At 40.0% G+C, this 19,657-nt stretch overlaps 1 protein-coding gene and 1 non-coding gene across 2 annotated transcripts in view; both read right to left on the reverse strand.

The window, feature by feature from the left end:
• The window catches only part of Metap1d (methionyl aminopeptidase type 1D, mitochondrial), a 102,924-nt gene that overhangs the window by 19,841 nt on the left and 63,426 nt on the right, over positions 1–19,657 (reverse strand). Inside the window, exon 2 of the mRNA XM_045147494.1 lies at positions 309–466. Within this exon, the coding sequence (XP_045003429.1) occupies positions 309–466 (158 nt within the window). The remainder of the gene's footprint in view (positions 1–308; positions 467–19,657) is intronic.
• On the reverse strand, positions 18,717–18,822 carry LOC123460488. The gene has a single exon (XR_006637040.1). It is a non-coding gene; the product is annotated as a U6 spliceosomal RNA (small nuclear RNA).

Genomic DNA, 19,657 nt, shown 5'->3' on the forward strand with positions numbered 1-19,657 from the left:
ATCAACCCAATTTTATAGTCAAATTTCCCCTAAAAATCAGAGACATGTAGCTTCAGCTTTAGAAATTTAATATAGAATATTTCATGATAGAAATTGAAATTCTAAATAAGCTAAGCAGTTATATGCTCAGAGCTTTATATTTAAAAAAATAGTGTTCTAGAATATAGGATATTAACACTTTTCACATTCTAATTATAAATCAGAAGCCAAGTTTTAAAATTATGACTCAAATGGCCCAGAAATCAAAAGTGCTTCTGCAGTCAATCTTCCTCGACAGGAGAGAGCAGCAGCCTCGGGAAGTACAGTACCTTAGGGACTGGATGTGCGGGAGAAACCGCAGCCGGCGAGACTACACTGTGGGAAATGTCTCTTTGTCTCCGGAAAAAGAAATTTCTTCTTTGTTGACTGCTGGACTGCTTGTGTAAGTAGATATGATTGAGAGGAGATGAGAAAATCCCATGATAACCTGTGAGTAGAAGTAGAGATATTTCAAGTGAAAATAAAACAAAGAAAAAACCCTGAGTGTTGCACTGGAAGGGTTTGTGTTGTGTATTAAATGCATATTCTAATCCTTTATTGACTCAGGAAGGAAAGCGGTCGTACTTTTGAGTCCCAGTACAATAGTAACACAGCGTACTTATTAACTAACACCATGTTTGCATAAATGTCTGACAATGGAAAGCTCCACTCTAATGGGAAACAAACATATAGAAACATCTGCGAAACACCAGGTCTGGAAAAGAACAATTTCTGCAGTGGTACCTTATGGGACGGTGTCCAGGATAATTCTAGAATTCAGGGTACTATGTTGATGGCTTTATATTCTTTAAAGCCATTTTCCTTTCAAAAAATCACTGACAAATTGTCAGCTGCACTTTTGACCTCCATAGGATTACTATTGTATGTTAAGTTCACATGCGTTAAAGCATTATGTTGAAATCCATCGTCATGGATACTCAAGTTGGACCAAACAGCAAAATTGCAGGCATAATCCAGAAAGAAAATCAACACAGGGTGGAAAATACCTACAAAAGGAATTTTGAGATTTTTTAAAACTTTAAAAGATATTTAATTTAAATTTATTTGAGAGAGAGAGAGACAGAGAGAGAGAGAGAGAGAGAGAATGAGGTAGATAGAGAGAAAATGGGTGTGCCAGGGCCTCTAGCTGCTGCAAACTCCAGATGCATGCACCACCTTGTGCATCTGGTTTATGGGAGGTACTGGGGAGTTGAGCCTGGTTCCTTTAGCTTTGCAGGCAAATGACTGCCTTAATGGCTAAGCCATCTCTCCATCATTTATTGCAGTGGCTGGAGGCCCTGGCATACCCATTCTCTTTCTCTCTATCTGCCTCTCTCTCTCTCTTACAAGTAAACAAATAAAAAATTTTAAATATAAAAAAAATAAAAAACAAGGCAGGCATGGTGACGCACACCTTTAATTCCAACACTCAGGAGGCAGAGGTAGGTGGATTGTCTACTATGATTTTGAGGCTACTCTGAGACTACATAGTGAATTCCAGGTCAGCCTGGACTAGAAAAAAACCCTACCTCAAAAAAAAAAACAAAAACAAACACCTTTTTATTGACAACCTTCATACATATAGACAATATACCATGATCATAATCCCCTCCCACTACCCCATTAGAGATATTTATCAAAATATTAAATGCATATATCTTTTGATTCAGCATTCTATGGATATTATGTTATGATGGGTGCATGAAGACATCCCCTCACTAAAGCACTGTTTGGCAAGACATATGGGAAACAGACTGTCTCCCAATGGGAATTGGTCAGCTATATAATATAGTAGACCTACACGCTACACAACAACAAAATATGAGGCCATTTAGAAGATTAAAGCTGAACTGAAGGGATGGTTTAGTGATTAAGGTACTTGCCCGCAAAGCCAAAGAACCCAGGTTCAATTCCCCAGGACCCACATAAAGCCAGATGCACAAGGTGGCACATGTGTCTGGAATTCATTTGTGGTGGCTGGAGGCCCTGGCATGCCCATTCTTTCTCTCTTTCTGCCTCTTTCTCTCTGTCAAATAAATAAATAAATAAAAATAATTTTAAAAAAAGAAAAAAATGATTAAAGCCAAGTACACACACACACACACACACACACACACACACACACACACACACACACACACAAGTATATAGCTGGAGAGATGGCTCAGTGACTAAAGGTACTTGCTTGCAAAGCCTGATGGCCTGGGTTCAATTCCCCAGTACCCATGTAAAACCAGATACACAAAGTGGTGCATGCATCTGGAGTTTGTTTGCAGTGGCAGGAGGCCCTGGTGCACCCATACTTATTCTCTCTTTCTCAAGTAAATAAATAAAATATTTAAGAACACATGTTAAAAATAAAAAGAGGGGCTGGAGAGATGACTTTGTCTGCAAAGCCAAAGGACTCAGGTTCAGTTCTCTAGTACTCATGTAAAGCCAGATGCACAAGGTAATGCATGCATCTGGAGTCTGTTTGCAGGGGCTGGAGGCCCTGTTGCTCCCATTCTCTCTATTTATCTGCTCCGCCCTCAAAAAAAAAAAAAAAAACTAAACTAAAAAGATACTGTTAGAGATAAAGCAAATGCTGAACAATATACATAAGAATCCCATTGGTATAAAAAGAATTGGGACATTAATTTATATAAACATAAACTCACATCAGTGCTAGAAATTAATATTCACCAATAGTGGTTATTTCTGGAGCATGTGATTAGGGCATGAATGGGGGACTTTTTGATTGATTTTATTTTCTCCTATACCATTAGGTTTTGGAAAAATATTCACCTCCATTACTACTATAATAAAATAATAGTTTTGGGCTGGAGAAATGACTTAGTGGTTAAGGTGCTTGCCTGCAAAGCCTAAGAAATTAGGTTCCAGTCTCCAGGACCCATATAAACCAGATTCACATGGTGGTACATGCATCTGGAGTTTGTTTGCAGTGGCTAGAGAACCTGATGCACCCATTCTCTCTCACACTAATAACTAAGTAAATAGTTAAAAATAATAGTTTAAAAAATTCCCCACTGATCACAACTACATGACAGGTTGGTGAGCTACAGCCTAAGGGCTACATCTAGCCTACTACCTGTTTTCAAACTTGACTTCTGAAAATGTTTTTATTTTAATTTTTAGTTTTTCTAGGTAGAGTCTCACTCTAGCCCAGGCTGACCTGGAATTCATTATGTACTCTCAGGGTGGCCTTGAACTCACGGCAGTCCCAAGTGCTGGGATTAAAGACATGCACCATCATGCCTGGCTTTGAAAATGTGTTTTTATAGTTACAAATGGTTGGAAAAAAATCAAAAGAAAAATATTTTGTAAGAAGAAATTATATGAAATTCAAATTTTGGTGCCTATACCTCCCCTCATTCACTTACAGTTGGCTATGGCTAGTTCTGAGCTATCACTGTAGAGTAGACTACCTGTGACAATGACCCAGAAAGCCTAAAATATCTACCACTAGCCTTGTTCTGAAGTTTTTTGGCTTCTGGTTTAGAAGCATGTCCTCACGGTGAGGCTCTCAGAGCAGCAGTATCAGCTGCACATGGGCACGTGGCTGGCAGTCTGGGTTTTCACAAGCCCTCAGGGAGATCCTCGCAGTGCTTGAAAATTAAAAAGAAAGTAATGGGAACAGGATTCCTAAAGTCAGGTTCTGTCTGGAGATGAGCATCAATCCAAACAAACCCTGATGATCAGAGAGTCAATGTCAAAAGTGTTACGATATTATGTCCTTCTGTAAAGTTGAATGTAATACTGTTGAGTCAAACATGCAGCAGTGTTTTGGGTAACACATACATACATACATACATATCTTATATGACATGTGATGTTAAACAACATATAGTAATGACACATTACTAATCCATATGGGTTATACATATTTATGCTTTACTGTACTGCTAGGAATCAAAGCCAGGGCCCTGTGGATGATAGGCAACAGTCCCACTGAGCTACAACCTCAGCCTCGCTGGGCACTGGATGCTATTTTAAACAATTCCATATCCCAGGCAAAAGGCCAGAATATCATTTCTTTTTAAAAAGGGTTTACAGTATCCAGGCATGGTGGCACATACCTTTAATCCCAGCATTTGGCAGACAGAGTTAGGAGGATCACCATGAGTTCGAGACCACCCTGAGACTACATTGTGAATTCCAGCCTGAGATAGAGTGAGACCCTACTTCAAAAAAGGGGGGCGGTATTGTGATTTTTATTTATTTATGTTGTTTGTTTTTCAAGATAGGTTTTCAGTTTAGCCCAAGCTGACATGGAAATTCACTATGTAGTCTCAGGGTGAGCTCAAACTCATAGCAGTCCTCCTACCTCAGCCTCCCAAGTGCTGGGAGTACAGTACACCTGGTTTATTTTTTATTTTTAATTATCTTTTTATGTCTGTGTGCACATGTGTGTGTGTGTGTGTGTGTGTGTGTGTGTGTGTGTGTGTGTGTCTAGAGGACAACATCACTCCTCAGGAAGGATGTCCACTGTTTTGGAGACAAGGTCTGTCACTGACATGGAGCTAGCCAGTAAGCCTCAGGGATCCACCTGTTTCTGCCTCCCCAGAGCACACCACTATGCCCAGCATTTTTTTTCACATTTGTGTGGTGTCCATGAGTATGTATATGCATATTAGTATGTGTGTGAGTGCACAGGTGTATGAATACATGGGTGTGCACATGTGTGTACATGTGTGTGGAGGCCAGAGGTCAGCATCAGATGTCTTATTAAATTGATCGCTACATGATTATTATTATTATTATTTGGTTTTTCGAGGTAGGGTCTCACTCTAGCTCAGGCTGACCTGGAATTCACTATGGAGTCTCAGGGTGGCCCCGAACTCATGGCAATCCTCCTACCTCTGCCTCCCAACTGCTGGGATTAAAGGCATGTGCCACCATGCCGGCTACATTATTTTTTGATACAGGGTTTCTCACTAAACTCAGAGCTCACTAGTGGGCTAGATAAGTTACCAACAAGCTCTGGGTATCCTCCTGTCTCTGCTTCCCCAGCTCTAGGGTTACCACTGCACACTGCCCACCTAGCATTTTACATAGATGTTATAGATCCAAACTCAGGCCTTTATGCTTGTGAGGAAGGTACTTTACTAACTGAGCTATCTCCCTAGACCGTTCTTATTTATTTATTTGAGAGGTGACTTCTCACTGTGTTGCCCAGGATGGCCTTGAACTTGTGGGCTCAAGCAATCCTGTCTTAGCTTTCTGAGCACTCATGCTGCTATATATGCCCAGCTCAAAATGTGCTGACAGAGTGAGGTAAATTCTCCCTAAAGCTTTCTTTTTAAACATTAAAAAATATTTATTTATTTGAGAGATGGGGGAGAGAGAAAGGCAGATATATAGAGGGAATGGGTGCATCAGGGGCTCTATTCACTGCAAATGAACTCCAGATGCATGCACCACCTTGTGCATCTGGCTTACATGGGTACTGGGGAATTGAACCTGGGTCCTTAGGCTTTGCACGTAAATGCCTTAACAGGTAATCCATCTCTTCAGTCCCTTCCCTAAACTTTTAACACAGACTCTTTCCCTAAGAACAATACTACTAGCCCTAGGATGTCAAGTGAAAGTTGCAGATTGCTTTTGTTTGCAGATTGCTTTTGTTTGTTCTTTTCAGCCTGAGGATCCAACCGAGAGCCTTGCACTTGCTGGGCAGATGCTCTCCCTTGACCTACCATCCCTGGGTCCAGGTGGGGCAGTCCTACTTAAAGCAGGTAGTCAGAACCCAGAATTCTGGACTGTTGTCTCAGCTTTGCTACTTGTCAGCTGTGTGTGCCCAAACATGTTTATTCTTTTGAGTGTCAGGTGAGAATTAACTGGAATAAAAAAAAATGTGGGGGCTGGAGAGATGGCTTAGTGGTTAAGCGTTTGCCTGTGAAGCCTAAGGACCCTGGTTCGAGGCTCGATTCCCCAGGACCCACGTTAGCCAGATGCACAAGGGGGTGCACGCATCTGGAGTTCATTTGCAATGGCTGGAAGCCCTAGAACGCCCATTCTCTCTGTCTACCTGTCTATTTCTCTCTCTCTCTCTCTCTCTCTCAAATAAATAAAAAAAAAATGTGGAAGTATCTTGTGTTTAGTAGATGCCCAACAAACAATAGCTCTTTCGAGAATACTTGAAAAGTAAAATGGGAAATAAAACTCAAATTTCATGATAGCTTCTAAGATGAAACACTAGCTATATGTCAATTACTGAACAAGGCATTTTCAACACACTTGTTCATTAATCTTCACAAAAACCCCATGGGTGATGAACCGTTATGACTCTATTTCATAGCTGAAGATACGAAGTATGCAGAGACTGGCAGGTGAGGTAAGGACCAACACTGAGAGAAAGCTCTGCTAAGAATATGATTGTTCTCACAGGCCTGAGAAAATGAGCTAACACACATGGAAATGCCTAGAAAATGTACAAGCATCAAAAAACTTGTTCACCTCTATTATTTCTTCAAAAAGAGGCAATGGGTTAACGAAATCCATGTATCCTTAACCAAGCTCCTTCCACCAACCAAGCATGTGCTTCGTGAGGTAGCTGGCAGTAGTTGAGCAGTCTGTGACTATGGGCTGGAAAATTCAGAGGGACTCGGGTGGAATCAATTCTTGTCTAGCCCTCGACTTGCATCTCTAGGCAGGCCTGTACATAGACATGAGCATTTCCCTTCTGAGGAAACTGGTGATTACAACTAACAATGATAATACTGATAGAAATACCAATAGTGGTTCACATTTAGTGAATATTTGATTAAGCTCACTCCCAGGTGTTCATTCTGTTATACATTATATATTGCCTCTTACCAACTCTGTTAGGTAGCTACACATGTCTAGTAACCAATGACCAGGCCCCTGGCTTCAGCCCTCCAAATCTGAATCCAAAGCTATGGCCGCCATCCCAAGCTGTCTCCCAAAAGTTTCAGGGTCTCTATAAGTCCTATTAGCTAGTATGCGTTGTTAAATAATGCATTTTTTCAGGAATTAGATTTTTAGGAAAGTTTCTTTTTTTTAATCTTGAAAAATATATCATGTAGCCATTAACATTTAGATTGGAAATATTTTTTGAGAACATCCTTAGAATTGATGTAGTTGGGAGGTATTATGGAAGTGGACATAGCATGGGTTTGAATTCAGCCAGGTCTGAATTACCAGAATTTCTAACCCCCACTTTCTAATCATTGAATGGTAATAACAGTGTTCTTCCTACCGTAAGACTGATGTGTTAGATCAGACAATATGTATACAAACTATCTCTAAAAAAGACTGGAGAGATGGCTTAGCAGTTAAGGTGTTTGCCTGCAGAGCCGAAGGACCTTGGTTCAATTCCCCAGGACCCAAGTAAGCCAGATACACAAGGTAGTGCATGACTCTGGAGTTCATTTACAGTGGCTGGAGGCCCTGGCATGCCCATTCTCTCTCCCTCTCCTCTCTGCCTCTTTCTCTCTGCCTCTCTCAAATAAATACATAATTTAAAAAAATAGGTGCTTCAGATGAAAATAGATTCTTCTCTCTCGCCATGCACAAGAATTAAGTCCAAATGGATTAAAGACCTTAACATCAGACCGGAAACTCTGAAACTGCTAGAGGAAAAAGTAGGGGAAACCCTTCAACATATTGGTCTTGGCAAGGACTTTCTGAATACAACCCCAATTGCTCAGGCAATAAAACCACAGATTAACCACTGGGACCTAATGAAATTACAAAGATTTTGCACCGCAAAGGACACTGTGAAAAAAGCAAAGAGGCAACCTACAGAATGGGAAAAAATCTTCGCCAGCTATATATCTGATAGAGGATTAATATCTAGGATATACAAAGAACTCAAAAAGTTAAATAATAAGGAATCAAACAAGCCAATCAAAAAATGGGCTATGGAGCTAAATAGAGAGTTCTCAAAGGAAAAAATACGAATGGCATATAAGCATCTAAAAAAATGTTCTACGTCACTAGTCATCAGGGAAATGCAGATTAAAACTACATTGAGATTCCATCTCACTCCTGTCAGATTGGCCACCATCATGAAAACAAATGATCATAAATGTTGGCGGGGATGTGGAAAAAAAGGAACCCTTCTGCACTGCTGGTGGGAATGCAATCTGGTCCAGCCATTGTGGAAAACAGTGTGGAGGTTCCTAAAACAGCTAGAGATTGATCTACCATATGACCCAGCTATAGCACTCCTAGGCATATATCCAAAGGACTCATCTCATTTCCTTAGAAGTACATGCTCAACCATGTTTATTGCTGCTCAATTTATAATAGCTGGGAAATGGAACCAGCCTAGATGTCCCTCAACAGATGAGTGGATAATGAAGATGTGGCACATTTATACAATGGAGTTCTACTCAGCGGTAAAGAAAAATGAAGTTATGAAATTTGCAGAAAAATGGATGGACCTGGAAAGGATTATACTAAGTCAGGTAACCCAGGCCCAGAAAGCCAAGCGCCACATGTTCTCTCTCATATGTGGATCCTAGCTACAGATGATTGGGCTTCTGTGTGAGAATGAAAATACTTAGTAGCAGAGGCCAGTAAGTTAAAAAGGAGACATAAAGGGGAGAGAAAGGAAGGGAGGAGGATACTTAATAGGTTGATATTGTACATATGTAATTACAATGAATGTAATGGGGAGGTAATATGATGGAGAATGGAATTTCAAATGGGAAAGTGTGGGGGTGGGGAGGGAGGGAATTACCATGGGATATATTTTATAATCATGGAAAATGTTAATAAAAATAAAAATTTAAAAAAAAAATAGGTGCTTCATAAATGTTCATCTGGGCTGAAAAGACTGCTCAGTGGTAAAGGTGCTTGCTCGCAAAGCCTGATGGTCTGGGTTTGATTCCCTAGTACCCTTGTACAGCCAGCCAGATGTTCAAAGTGGGACATTGTGTCTAGAGTTTGTTTACAGAGGCAGGGGCCCCTGGAGTGCTCGCTCTCTCTGTCTCAAATAAATGAAAACTAAAATAAATTTCTTCTTTGGAGCTGGGTGTGGTGGTACACTCCTAGCACTTGGGAGGCTGAGGTAGGGTGATCACTGATTTTGAGGCCAGTCTGTGTGACAGAATAACTTCCAGGTTAGGCTGGGCTAGAGTAAAACACTGTCTTAAAACAAAGTTCATCTTTCCTTCAGCAATGAGTGCACTGATTGAACCTACCACAGGTGCCACACCCCAGATTCAGGGATGCAACAGTCCTGGCTCTCATGGAACCTTTGGGGGAGGCAGACATTAAGCAAATCAACAAATGTATTAGATTACATCAGACAGTGACAAAAGTGATGGAAAAGGTCCAGAGTGACACAGCGCTGGGTGGTACCTTGGAGTTAAAGGTCCACTCTTGGTCCTGCCAAGAGCTATCTCTTGAGCAATAACGGTAACAGTGGCCACTGATTGAGATTTCCTAATGACAGACTCTGTGCTGAGCATTTCACAGATGGTACTTACGGAGATTCAGAGGCTTAGTATTGGCCTTCATTCAACAATATCATGCTGCAGCCAAACAGTGGGATGGTATAGATTCGGATCAATTTTAGGAGCAGACTTTACATATTGTTTATTTATTTATAAGCAGAGAGCGATAGAGAGAAGAGAGACAGACAGAATGGGTGCGCCAGGGCCTCTGGCCCCTGTAAATGAACTTCAGATGTATGTGCCACCTTGTGCACCTGGCTTTATATGGGCACTAGAGAATTGAACTTGAGTTGCTAGGCTTTTCAGGCAAGTGCCTTAACTGTTAAGCTATCTCTCTAGCCAAAGAAGCAGATTTTTTTCAAGTTACTGATTGCAGGAAGGAGAGACAATCCTTATCAGTATTATCAAGTTCAAGTACATAGTCATTATAGGGGGGAACACTTCTTATGTACTTAAACTTGAAGTATGAAATAATCAGGTCTCTTAGCTGGGACATCCGAATATGCCTTTTGAGACACTCACTTTCTGACTGAACATTTTTGCCAGTGTACCTGTCCTGCCAACTGATGGGCTTACTGCCAAATGATGTAAATACCTGGCCCCCCACATGGCTAAATAGTAAAGCTCTAACCATCAGAAACACAGCCCATCCACTGACAGTGTGGTTATGCAGAGTTCTGAGCAGCTCCACTTTTATAACATACCACTGTATTTGAAACAAAATCTTTTCATTCAATCTAATAAAAGATGCCCTGTACATGTTGTCACAAGCAAACAGGATAATTCACATACCATTCTGTTTATTCCACAACTATCCATTACAAACCACAAACCAGGTGAGGGCTGGAGGTAGCTTACTGTCTGCAAAGCCTAAGAACCCAAGTTTGATTCTCTCGGTCCCACATAAGCCAGATGCACAAGGTGGAGCATGTGTCTGGAGTTCATTTACAGTGGCTAGAGGCCCTGATGAACCCATTCTCTCTCTCTCTCTCTCTCCTTCTCTCTCTCCCTCCCTCTTTCTCTTTGTCTCTCCTTCTCTCTGTCTCTAATAAACAAATAAATAAATAAGGGTTTTGTTTTTTTTTTTGTTTTGTTTTTCGAGGTAGGGTCTGACTCTAGGCCAGGCTGACCTGAAGTTCACTATGGAGTCTCAGGGTGGTCTTGAAATCACAGCAATCCTCCTACCTCTGCCTTCCGAGTGTTGGGATTAAAGGCGTGCACCACCACGCCTGGCTAAATTTTTTAAAAACTTAAAAAAATTAATGATGAAATGGGCTTAAATCATGGTACCGTAGAATATAATGGTACTCCAATCAACCCATGTGTGGGGGGGAAGGGAAGGAGGGTGAGCCTCAACTATGCTTATATTATAATTAATAAGCATTAATTAAATTTTCCAAATGCAGAGTATGCAAAATTAAAATCCTAGTCCTTATTATAATCAGGGTCACAGAATAGCTACTCAAACTATACTATCTTACAGAGTAGACCTGTTTTCAATATATTTCTCTGCATTACAAAAGCATGACTGGGGCTAGACAGATGGCTCAGCGGTTAAAGGTACTTGCTTTGTAAAGCCTGCTGGCAGGAGTTTAATTCCCCAGCGCTCATGTAAAGCCAGATGCACAAAAGTTGTGCATGCATCTGAAGTTCATTTGCAGTGGAAAGAGGCTCTGGAAGGCTCATTCATTGGTTCTCTCCCTTTCTCTCTCAAATAAATAAAATAATAATAATAAAGCATGGCTGGTACCTTATAACTCTATCTAACTTCCAACTTGCTACTAGCTAATTTGCTGTTCCGTGACCATCCTCAGAGACAAGAACCCATTAGACTGGCCCTCTTTGCAGTGCCATTCACCTAGGAGCCACAGCACATGTTCTTTTGGGAAAGCTATTGGGGAAATTAGTTGCAGTTGTGTACTAATTACTGCAAGTGGCAAGTGGACTAATGTGAAGTTTAGAAAGCACCACTGAGAAACCATCAACAACCTAAGAAGACTGGGGGAGCCCAAGGCAGCAAGGGATGGTTTGCTACTAATATGAGCTTCGAAGAGATGATCACAGAGTGTTGTTACTATGACTACCTAGCAGAAACTCTACACTGGGTTTCTGTAGGCAAAAATAAATCCATAAGTTGGGTTGGAGAAATGGCTTAGCAGTTAAGTGCTTGTCTGTAAAGCCTAAGGACCCCGGTTCAAGGCTCATTCCTTAGGACTCATGTTAGCCAGATGCACAAGGGGGCCCATGTGTCTAGAGTTCGTTTGCAGCGGCTGGAGGCCCTGGCACGCCCATTCTCTCTCTTTCTCTCTATCTGCCTCTTCCTCTCTCTGCCTATAGTTCTCAGATAAATAAATAAACAACAAAAAATACATAGGTTACTTGCTATGAATACTAGAATATTTATTGTTATCAAAGGTAATCATAAGAATTATTTTCTATCAGAGCCTAGTTTGAGTCGAATTCTGAAAATTATAGGCAACTGCTCCCTTCACTCCATGGAAGAGCACTCCATGTGGCCTCAATGTCTCTGGAAACTGCTGTGTGTCCTCGGGATCTCGCTGTACAGTTTTCATATTTTATATCTGCATTTGGAGTGTAAATCTAGGGTATGAGTTTAAATACTTTCATATTTTATAATAGCAACAATTTCTAAAAGCAGCCTTTTATTTCCCTTTATGGAGTTAGTGTAGAAGGAGAGGACTACAGAATACACATATGTTGGAGGGAAGAATGTACTTTAAATAACTAATGTTGTGCCATACAACCTGCCCTATATTTATTGGCCTCTTACTCAGGGTCCATTTTAATTGTTGTCTGCTCATGCATTCTATACCACATAATGAAATGCTTCCATTTCACCCACTGCGCCCTGGGTTTTTATGTGCACCTTTACCAGTGACCCTTCATTAAGTCGATTTCACCCTTGAAATTGTGAGTTTGCTTTTGGTCAACAAGTATTTTTAAGGGAGAGGTCTGAATGAACTTTCAAAGGGATGTTTAAAATGCTTATTATTTTAAGCAGTCGTAAAACTGAACAAAGTACATTTGTACTCAAGTGTGGGCTACCAACACCTATGTTTTTCATTGTGTGCTTCCAGGGAAGCACTTTCACCCTGCAGCTGGCCATCAATCCTCCGTTATGTTACCTTTCAGAAGGATCAAATATCTGGGTAGAAAACAACACAATAAGGTAGCCTGGTACAACTTTATATAAGCTAACAATGTCAACCAGAGATAATATGTAATTTAAAAGACACCCTGTAAAATGTCTTGCTGAATATATTTTTTCATAATGATCAGCAAATGCCAAAGTCTAGTAACAAAACTATTATTTATAGCATATTAACATCTAATTGATTTTACAAATAGAGGCAATTATTTTGGATGAAGGGAGGAATGTCTGCCAGATTTAAATGATTTATGATTACCAAGAGAAAACAACAATGTTTTGCTAATTCATTTTCAACTGTGGCTCTTCCACTCATTGATGATGTTAATTTTAAACCAAATGATTTGCTTAAATAATACATTAGCTTCTACTTTTTTCAAAAAAGGCAACTTACGTTATGACAGCAATCTGACATTTTTTTTAGCTGTTCAAAATTGTTGCTTCCTACAGTAGGCTCCAAAAGGGCTATACCACAGGAATACAAGTGCTGATTTAGACCATGGAAAGACCACACTTTCATGAACTCTAAACAATTACTTGGAGTAGGAGCACCAGCTCTCACAGAGAGCAGCGTGCTTCAAGTCCAAGAGAATGCTGCAAATGCATCTCTGCCTTAGCTTTCTTGACCTAAAACATTGACCGTCTGCTTGAAAGGTTTTATGACTTGCATAAATGCTGTGCAAGAAAAATTAAACAGTTGCTTCCCTCAACATAACTCTTTTGCAATCTAGTGCTAAGATGTACAAGTGTAAAAGTCAATGAGAAATACTGAAGGTTGCTTTCTATTTCAAGGCCAACTTATAAAGCAGAGGAGAATCTTACATTTCTTAAAAGTAACCTGTATGTATGTTGAAGGAAAATACACACAGGCTACTAAGGAATGCCCCCGGCTGAAGCAGATACTGATTGGCCAAAGCTAAAGGACAAGGGCCCTTGAAACTAAACAAAAGTAAATTCATCCTGTTGACAGATGTTGATTACATCAAAGCATCAAGGACCTCCCCCAACTCCCAATTTTTAAAAACAATTAATACCATTCTACAATCCATACATTAAGGACAAAGTTAAGTTTTTTAACCAATCATAATAAACACTATTAAATCTGTTTCCAAAGAGTTTCAGTTCAGTTAAAGACTGTTAGTGTGTTTTTAGCTGTGGGCTTCTCCAAACAGTGGTTTATTCATTCCCATGGACATGTCTGGGAAGGCAAGCTGGGCATGCCATCAGCCCCTTCCTTCCAGGGGTTAACTGCTCTGGCTGCCAAATAAAATACAGAGCGAGCCATGTAATTATGGAGACAGTCAAAGGGCAGACTCTATTTTGAAATCTATTTGCACAGACAAGGTCTTCCAATTGAACTTACAGGAAACAAGCTGGTCAAGAGCCTCCTTTTCCCCAGATGCTATCCACACTTTTTCTCCAATTCAGGAAGTCATGGATATGGACACCATCCACTGCTGCTTCCTGGATTTCAAGCTAAGATGCCATGCAGAAAGAAGGGTGGGTCTGTTCCACAAACTTAAAAGAATCATTTTGGGGGTCTAAGGAATAGCATTTGGCAACCTCCTCTGGAAGGTAAAACTACAATGTTTATTAAACATTTCTAAAGAAGATGCAGGCCCAGTTGGGATGCAGGTGTTGGAAAATAGCTTATTTTCTTTAATGCTCAAAATAAACCACAGAGCTGTGGCTGTGGTGGTGCACACCTTTAATCCCAGCATTCAGGAGGCAGACATAGGAGGATTGCTGTGAGTTTGAAGCCAGCCTGGGACTACAGAGTGAATTCCAGGTCAGCCTGGGCCAAAGTGAGACCTTACCTTGAAAAAACCAGACACTAACAATAATAACAATAATAAATGATAATAACATAGCTGAGAGTAACATATTGGTACAAGGACTTTCTGAAATAAAGACTTGACTTGACACTTAACAGGGTTGTCCTTGTTGTTATTCTAGACCACCACAAGAGTCAGGGATTCCACAGAAATAAAAAAAAAAGAAATGTGTAAAATATTTTAAGTGATAAAAAAACATCAAAACTCACTTGTATGAGCAAACATATCCTAGTGGCTTAATGCTCTAAGTAACCAACTTCTATGAGAATGTATCATGGGACTATTAAAAAATAAGATTGGGAGCTGGTGGGACAGCTTAGCAGTTAAGATGCTTGCCTGCAGAGCCAATGGACCTAGGTTTGATTCTCCAGGACCCATGAAAGTTAGAGGCACAAGGAGGCGCATGCATGTGACATTCATTTGCAGTGGCTGGAGGCCCTGGTGTGTCCATTCCCTCTATCTGCCTTTCTCTCTCTCTCTCTAATAAATAAATAAACCAAAAAAAAAAAAAAGATTGGCCACTACTACTAATAAATCTAAGTGGTACAATGAAGGAAAGATAGACACTAGTCTATGGGTGTCACAGCCATGCTGAAACCATCACCAAAGTCTGTAAATCTTAGCTCTGGAAAAGATGAACTGTAAAGTCAGTTAATATTTAGATGCTGGGAAAAGAAAAGGTGGGAGCGTGGGACCTTCTCTTCTGATAATAGCATTCAATAATGGTACCCAGAACCTTCCCCCAAGGTTCCATCAGGAAGTTGATTCTATGCTACATCTCCCCTTCTTTTTAAAAAGTTATTAATAGCAGCCGAGTGTGGTGGCGCATACCTTTAATCCCAGCACTCAGAAGGCAGAGGTAGGAGGATCACCATGAGTTTGAGACCACCCTGAGACTACATAATGAATTCCAGGTCAGCCTGGGCTAGAGCAAGACCCTACCTTGAAAAACAAAAAACAAAAAAATTTTAGTAACTAGTAGTAACTAGTAAACTAGTAGTAAATAGAAACTAACAGGACATAACTTCAATGCCAAACTCAGAAATGGTTTAGGAAAATATTTCATTTCGCTCTTTTAGACTTTTCTGGGTATAGTGGCTCGTGCATATAATTTCAGCACTTGAGAGGCTGAGTGAGGATCACCACAGTTTGAAGCAAGCCAGCCTGTGCTACAGAGTGAGTTCCAAGTCAGCTTGAGTTAAGAGTGAGACCTTGCCTCAAGACAAGCAAGCGAGCAAGCAGAAACAACAAAGGTGGGGGGAGGAAAAGTGAATTTGATAACTTGTGATTATTCATTAATGGATACCACCAGGAACCAAGGATCTATATTTAAACATGGAGCATTCTCCTCCTCTTGGGAAACAAATACACCCCCAACCTGCACTAGAAATACAGATCAATACACATTCCTATTGAATAATGGTGCTGTATGTTTGTGGGCTTAGGGAAAAACAAGACTCTTTTAGGCTAACCCAACTAGAGATGGGAGAAGGATGCTACTGATTATAATAAGACTCAAAGTATAAAACTTTTAGATCATGTGGTGGATCAGAGAAGCTATGCAGAAAGAATTTTATTTAAGGAAATAAGATTACTCTGTGAAATGTCTTCATTTAAGATGAAAAATATTTACTTCACAATGAAATAGTATATGCTTAGCAAATGCCATTGTCTCTCAGCTAAAATTTAGAGAAAAGCAGCTTTTAGCACTTCAACAATACATACACTCATGCAACTTCTTAGACAAAGAAATATTGTATCCTTCCAGGGGAAATAAAGGAACTGTTTATTAGAGCCTTGTTAAAATGTAATCATTCATTCCAGTTGAGCCCTGTGAAAAATGTCATCAAAATATCATTTTCTTTGCCACATTTTCTGGATGCCATAGTATCATTCAAAAATAGAATAAAAGTCAAGCTAGAGCAGAGTAGAAGCAAGCATACAGCAGAAGAAACCAAAACCAAACGCTCTGTCAAGGTGACAGGAAAGAATTTCACCCAGTCCCAGTACGCAGGGAACACACACTTTTAGTTTGGCACAGAACGTCTGGCAAATTTCAACTTTCCAAAGTCTCTCAAAAGAAATATTCCTGTTACCTCACACACTTTGGTTAAAGAAGAGAAAAATAGAACAATTTTATATTAAAGCACACAAATAGGAACCAGAGAGCAATTTTAAAGAAATCACACATGAAATTCAATTTTAGAGAACAACCATACAAAAAAACACCATGAGTTTAAAAAATTGAGATACTAAGAAAGTCCTTTAATTCTTAAAAAATGGACTATTCATAAATACTACTGGCACGTAAAATACTACTCAAAATGTTAGTCATTTGAGATTAAAATACCCAATAATAGAAGATGTGGAGACTTATAGTATATGATCAAAGGCACAACTTTAATACATTTTAAGATTGTATTAAAACATTGAAAATAGCATAATTTTAGTCTTCATTTTATAATAATGTCAACTGAATTCTACTGTTGAATGTCTTTCTCTCCTCTTTCCTTCCTTCCTACTTCCTCCCTTTTTCCCTCCTTTTTTATGATGTCATATTAAGTTATTGTTACAGAAGCAAATAATTGTTATAAAGTAGCTCAGAGCTTTGATCAAAACTGTTGTAGCACTATCGAACACAAAAGATATCCCCAAAACTGTACATCTTATTGCATACCTGAGAATGTCTTCAACTGTACAACTACAAATGAAAGGCGTGTGTGAAACAGAACACTTGAATCTTAATCTTATTTGGCCTGGCAACAGAGGCTGTAGGAAGGGAGGTCAGTGATTGCACCCTAGGAACAGAAGCCAAACCATAAGCAAACCAAGACAGCTCAGGCCTTCTACAGTTGAGAATACACAGACTCAGGACAACAGAAGCCAAGATCACCCATCAGGAGTTATTTTCAACCAGAAAAATTAACGGAAACTACATAGACGCCTTTTCAGTATAGGAAAAATTGCCAAATTTCCTTAAGACAGCATTTTAAACTTGCTATGCTATGTTGCCACAGGTCATTTTATGTTCAAGTTAACTAGATGGACTTGGTTAACCATATGAACAATCAGTTCACAACATTCATATAAAAAAATCCAGTGCAGCCTGCTTATAATACGGCTCTTCTCTTTTTGTTGTTTTGTGTTTTAAGATGTGGATGCTTAACTGTTTTTTTAAATTTTCTTTAAAAATTTACTTATTTAATAGAGAAATTGGGGGGGGGGAGAGAATGGGTGCACCAGGACCTCTAGCCATTGCAAACAAACTCAGATGCATGTGCCAACTTGTGTATCTGGCTTACGTGGGTACTGGGGAGCCCAGGTCCTTTGGCTTTTCAGGCAAGCACCTTCACTGCTAAGCCATCTCTCCAGCCCTTAACTGTGATTTTTTTTTTTTTTTTTTTTTTTTTTTTTTTTTTGGTTTGTTGAGGTAGGGTCTCACTCTAGCTCAGGCTGACCTGGAATTCACTATGGAGTCTCAGGGTTGCCTCGAACTCACGGTGATCCTCCTACCTCTGCCTCCTGAGTGCTGGGATTAAAGGCGTGCGCCATCACGCCCAGCTGATTTTTTTTATTATTAAAACTAAAACTTAAAACTACTACCATCATCGAAACCAACAAAACATGTACTGTTTATCTGTAGCAGGCTGCTTCTCATATCTGAAAATACAAGATTTTTTTTTTCTTTTTAAAAATATTTTACTTATTTATTTAGTGGGGAGAGGGTGGGGGAGAGAGAGAGAAAGGCAAATAGAGAGAATGTGTGTGCCAGGGCCCCAACCACTGCAAACTAACCCCAGACATGTGCTTCACCTTGTGCATCTGGCTTACATGGGTCCTGGGGAATCAAACCAGGGTTCTTGGGCTTTGCAGGCAAGCGCCATAGCCACTAAGCCATTTCCCCAGCCCTACAACATTTGAAACCCTTAGTTGACCATATTGCTCACATTTAGTGTTTTCAATACTGCCAACAGACTGAAATATCTGATGTGAGTTATCTCATTTTTTAAAATATGGAACATGTAAGATTTTGTGTGTCATCTTTTTTTTTTTTTTTTTTTTTTTTTAAATTTTTATTTATTTATTTTTTTGAGAGAGACAGACACAGAGAGAAAGACAGATAGAGGGAGAGAGAGAGAATGGGCGCGCCAGGGCTTCCAGCCTCTGCAAACGAACTCCAGACGCGTGCGCCCCCCCTTGTGCATCTGGCTAACGTGGGACCTGGGGAACCGAGTCTCGAACCGGGGTCCTTAGGCTTCACAGGCGAGCGCTTAACCGCTAAGCCATCTCTCCAGCCCGTGTGTCATCTTTTTATTGGTGTCATGTTAAACTTCTCTGTTCATTTCAATTATAGTATAAGTGCTGCCACAGAGAGCACTATATTTGAGTTCTTGCATAAACTGACTTGTTTTCTCTGAGTACTTATTGGTTTATTGGACAAGCTAAATTTTCTAAACCTTAGTTTTCTTGTTGACAGGGATAAACTTTCCTCATCCAGTTACTATGATAATTGTGTGAATTTTTTTTTTTTTTTTTGAAGTAGAGTCTCATTGTAGCCCAGGCTGACATGAACTCATTCTATAATTTCAGGCCTGCCTTGAACTCACAGCAATCCTACTACCTCTGCCTTCCAGAAGGCTGGGATTAAAGGCATGAACTGTATGAACTTTTAAAATGACAGGCAGAAAGTAGCACAAGGTACTCCATTTAAGCATGTGCTTTTGGATAGTCACTAAGTAACCCTGAGATCATAAGTTGGGTTCCAGAGTGGTGACTTTAAAACCTGATATGAAGCTGGGGAGATGGCTTAGGAGTTAAAGGCACTTGCTTGCAAAGTCTGATGGTCCAGGTTGGATTCCCCAGTACCCAAGTAAAGCCAGATGCACAAGTTGGCACACATGTCTGGAGTTCATTTGCAGTGGTTGGAGGCCCTGGCATGCCCATGCTCTCTCTGTCTCTCTCATATAAATAAATAAATAATATACAAGGAAAAAAAAAACCCTGATGTGTGGGGGCTGGGAAGACAGCTCAGTGGTTAAGGGAACTTGGTTACAAAGCTTACTGGCTTGAGTTCAATTCCCCAGCCACCCACACAAAGCCAGACGGACATTAGTTTGCAGTAGCAAGAGACTCTGGTACATCCATACATGCTTGTGCATGCATGCACATGCACACACACATGCAAATGAATATATATGTGTATATATATATAT

This window comes from Jaculus jaculus, chromosome 4 (assembly GCF_020740685.1).
Source record: "Jaculus jaculus isolate mJacJac1 chromosome 4, mJacJac1.mat.Y.cur, whole genome shotgun sequence".
Lineage (NCBI taxonomy): Eukaryota > Metazoa > Chordata > Mammalia > Rodentia > Dipodidae > Jaculus > Jaculus jaculus.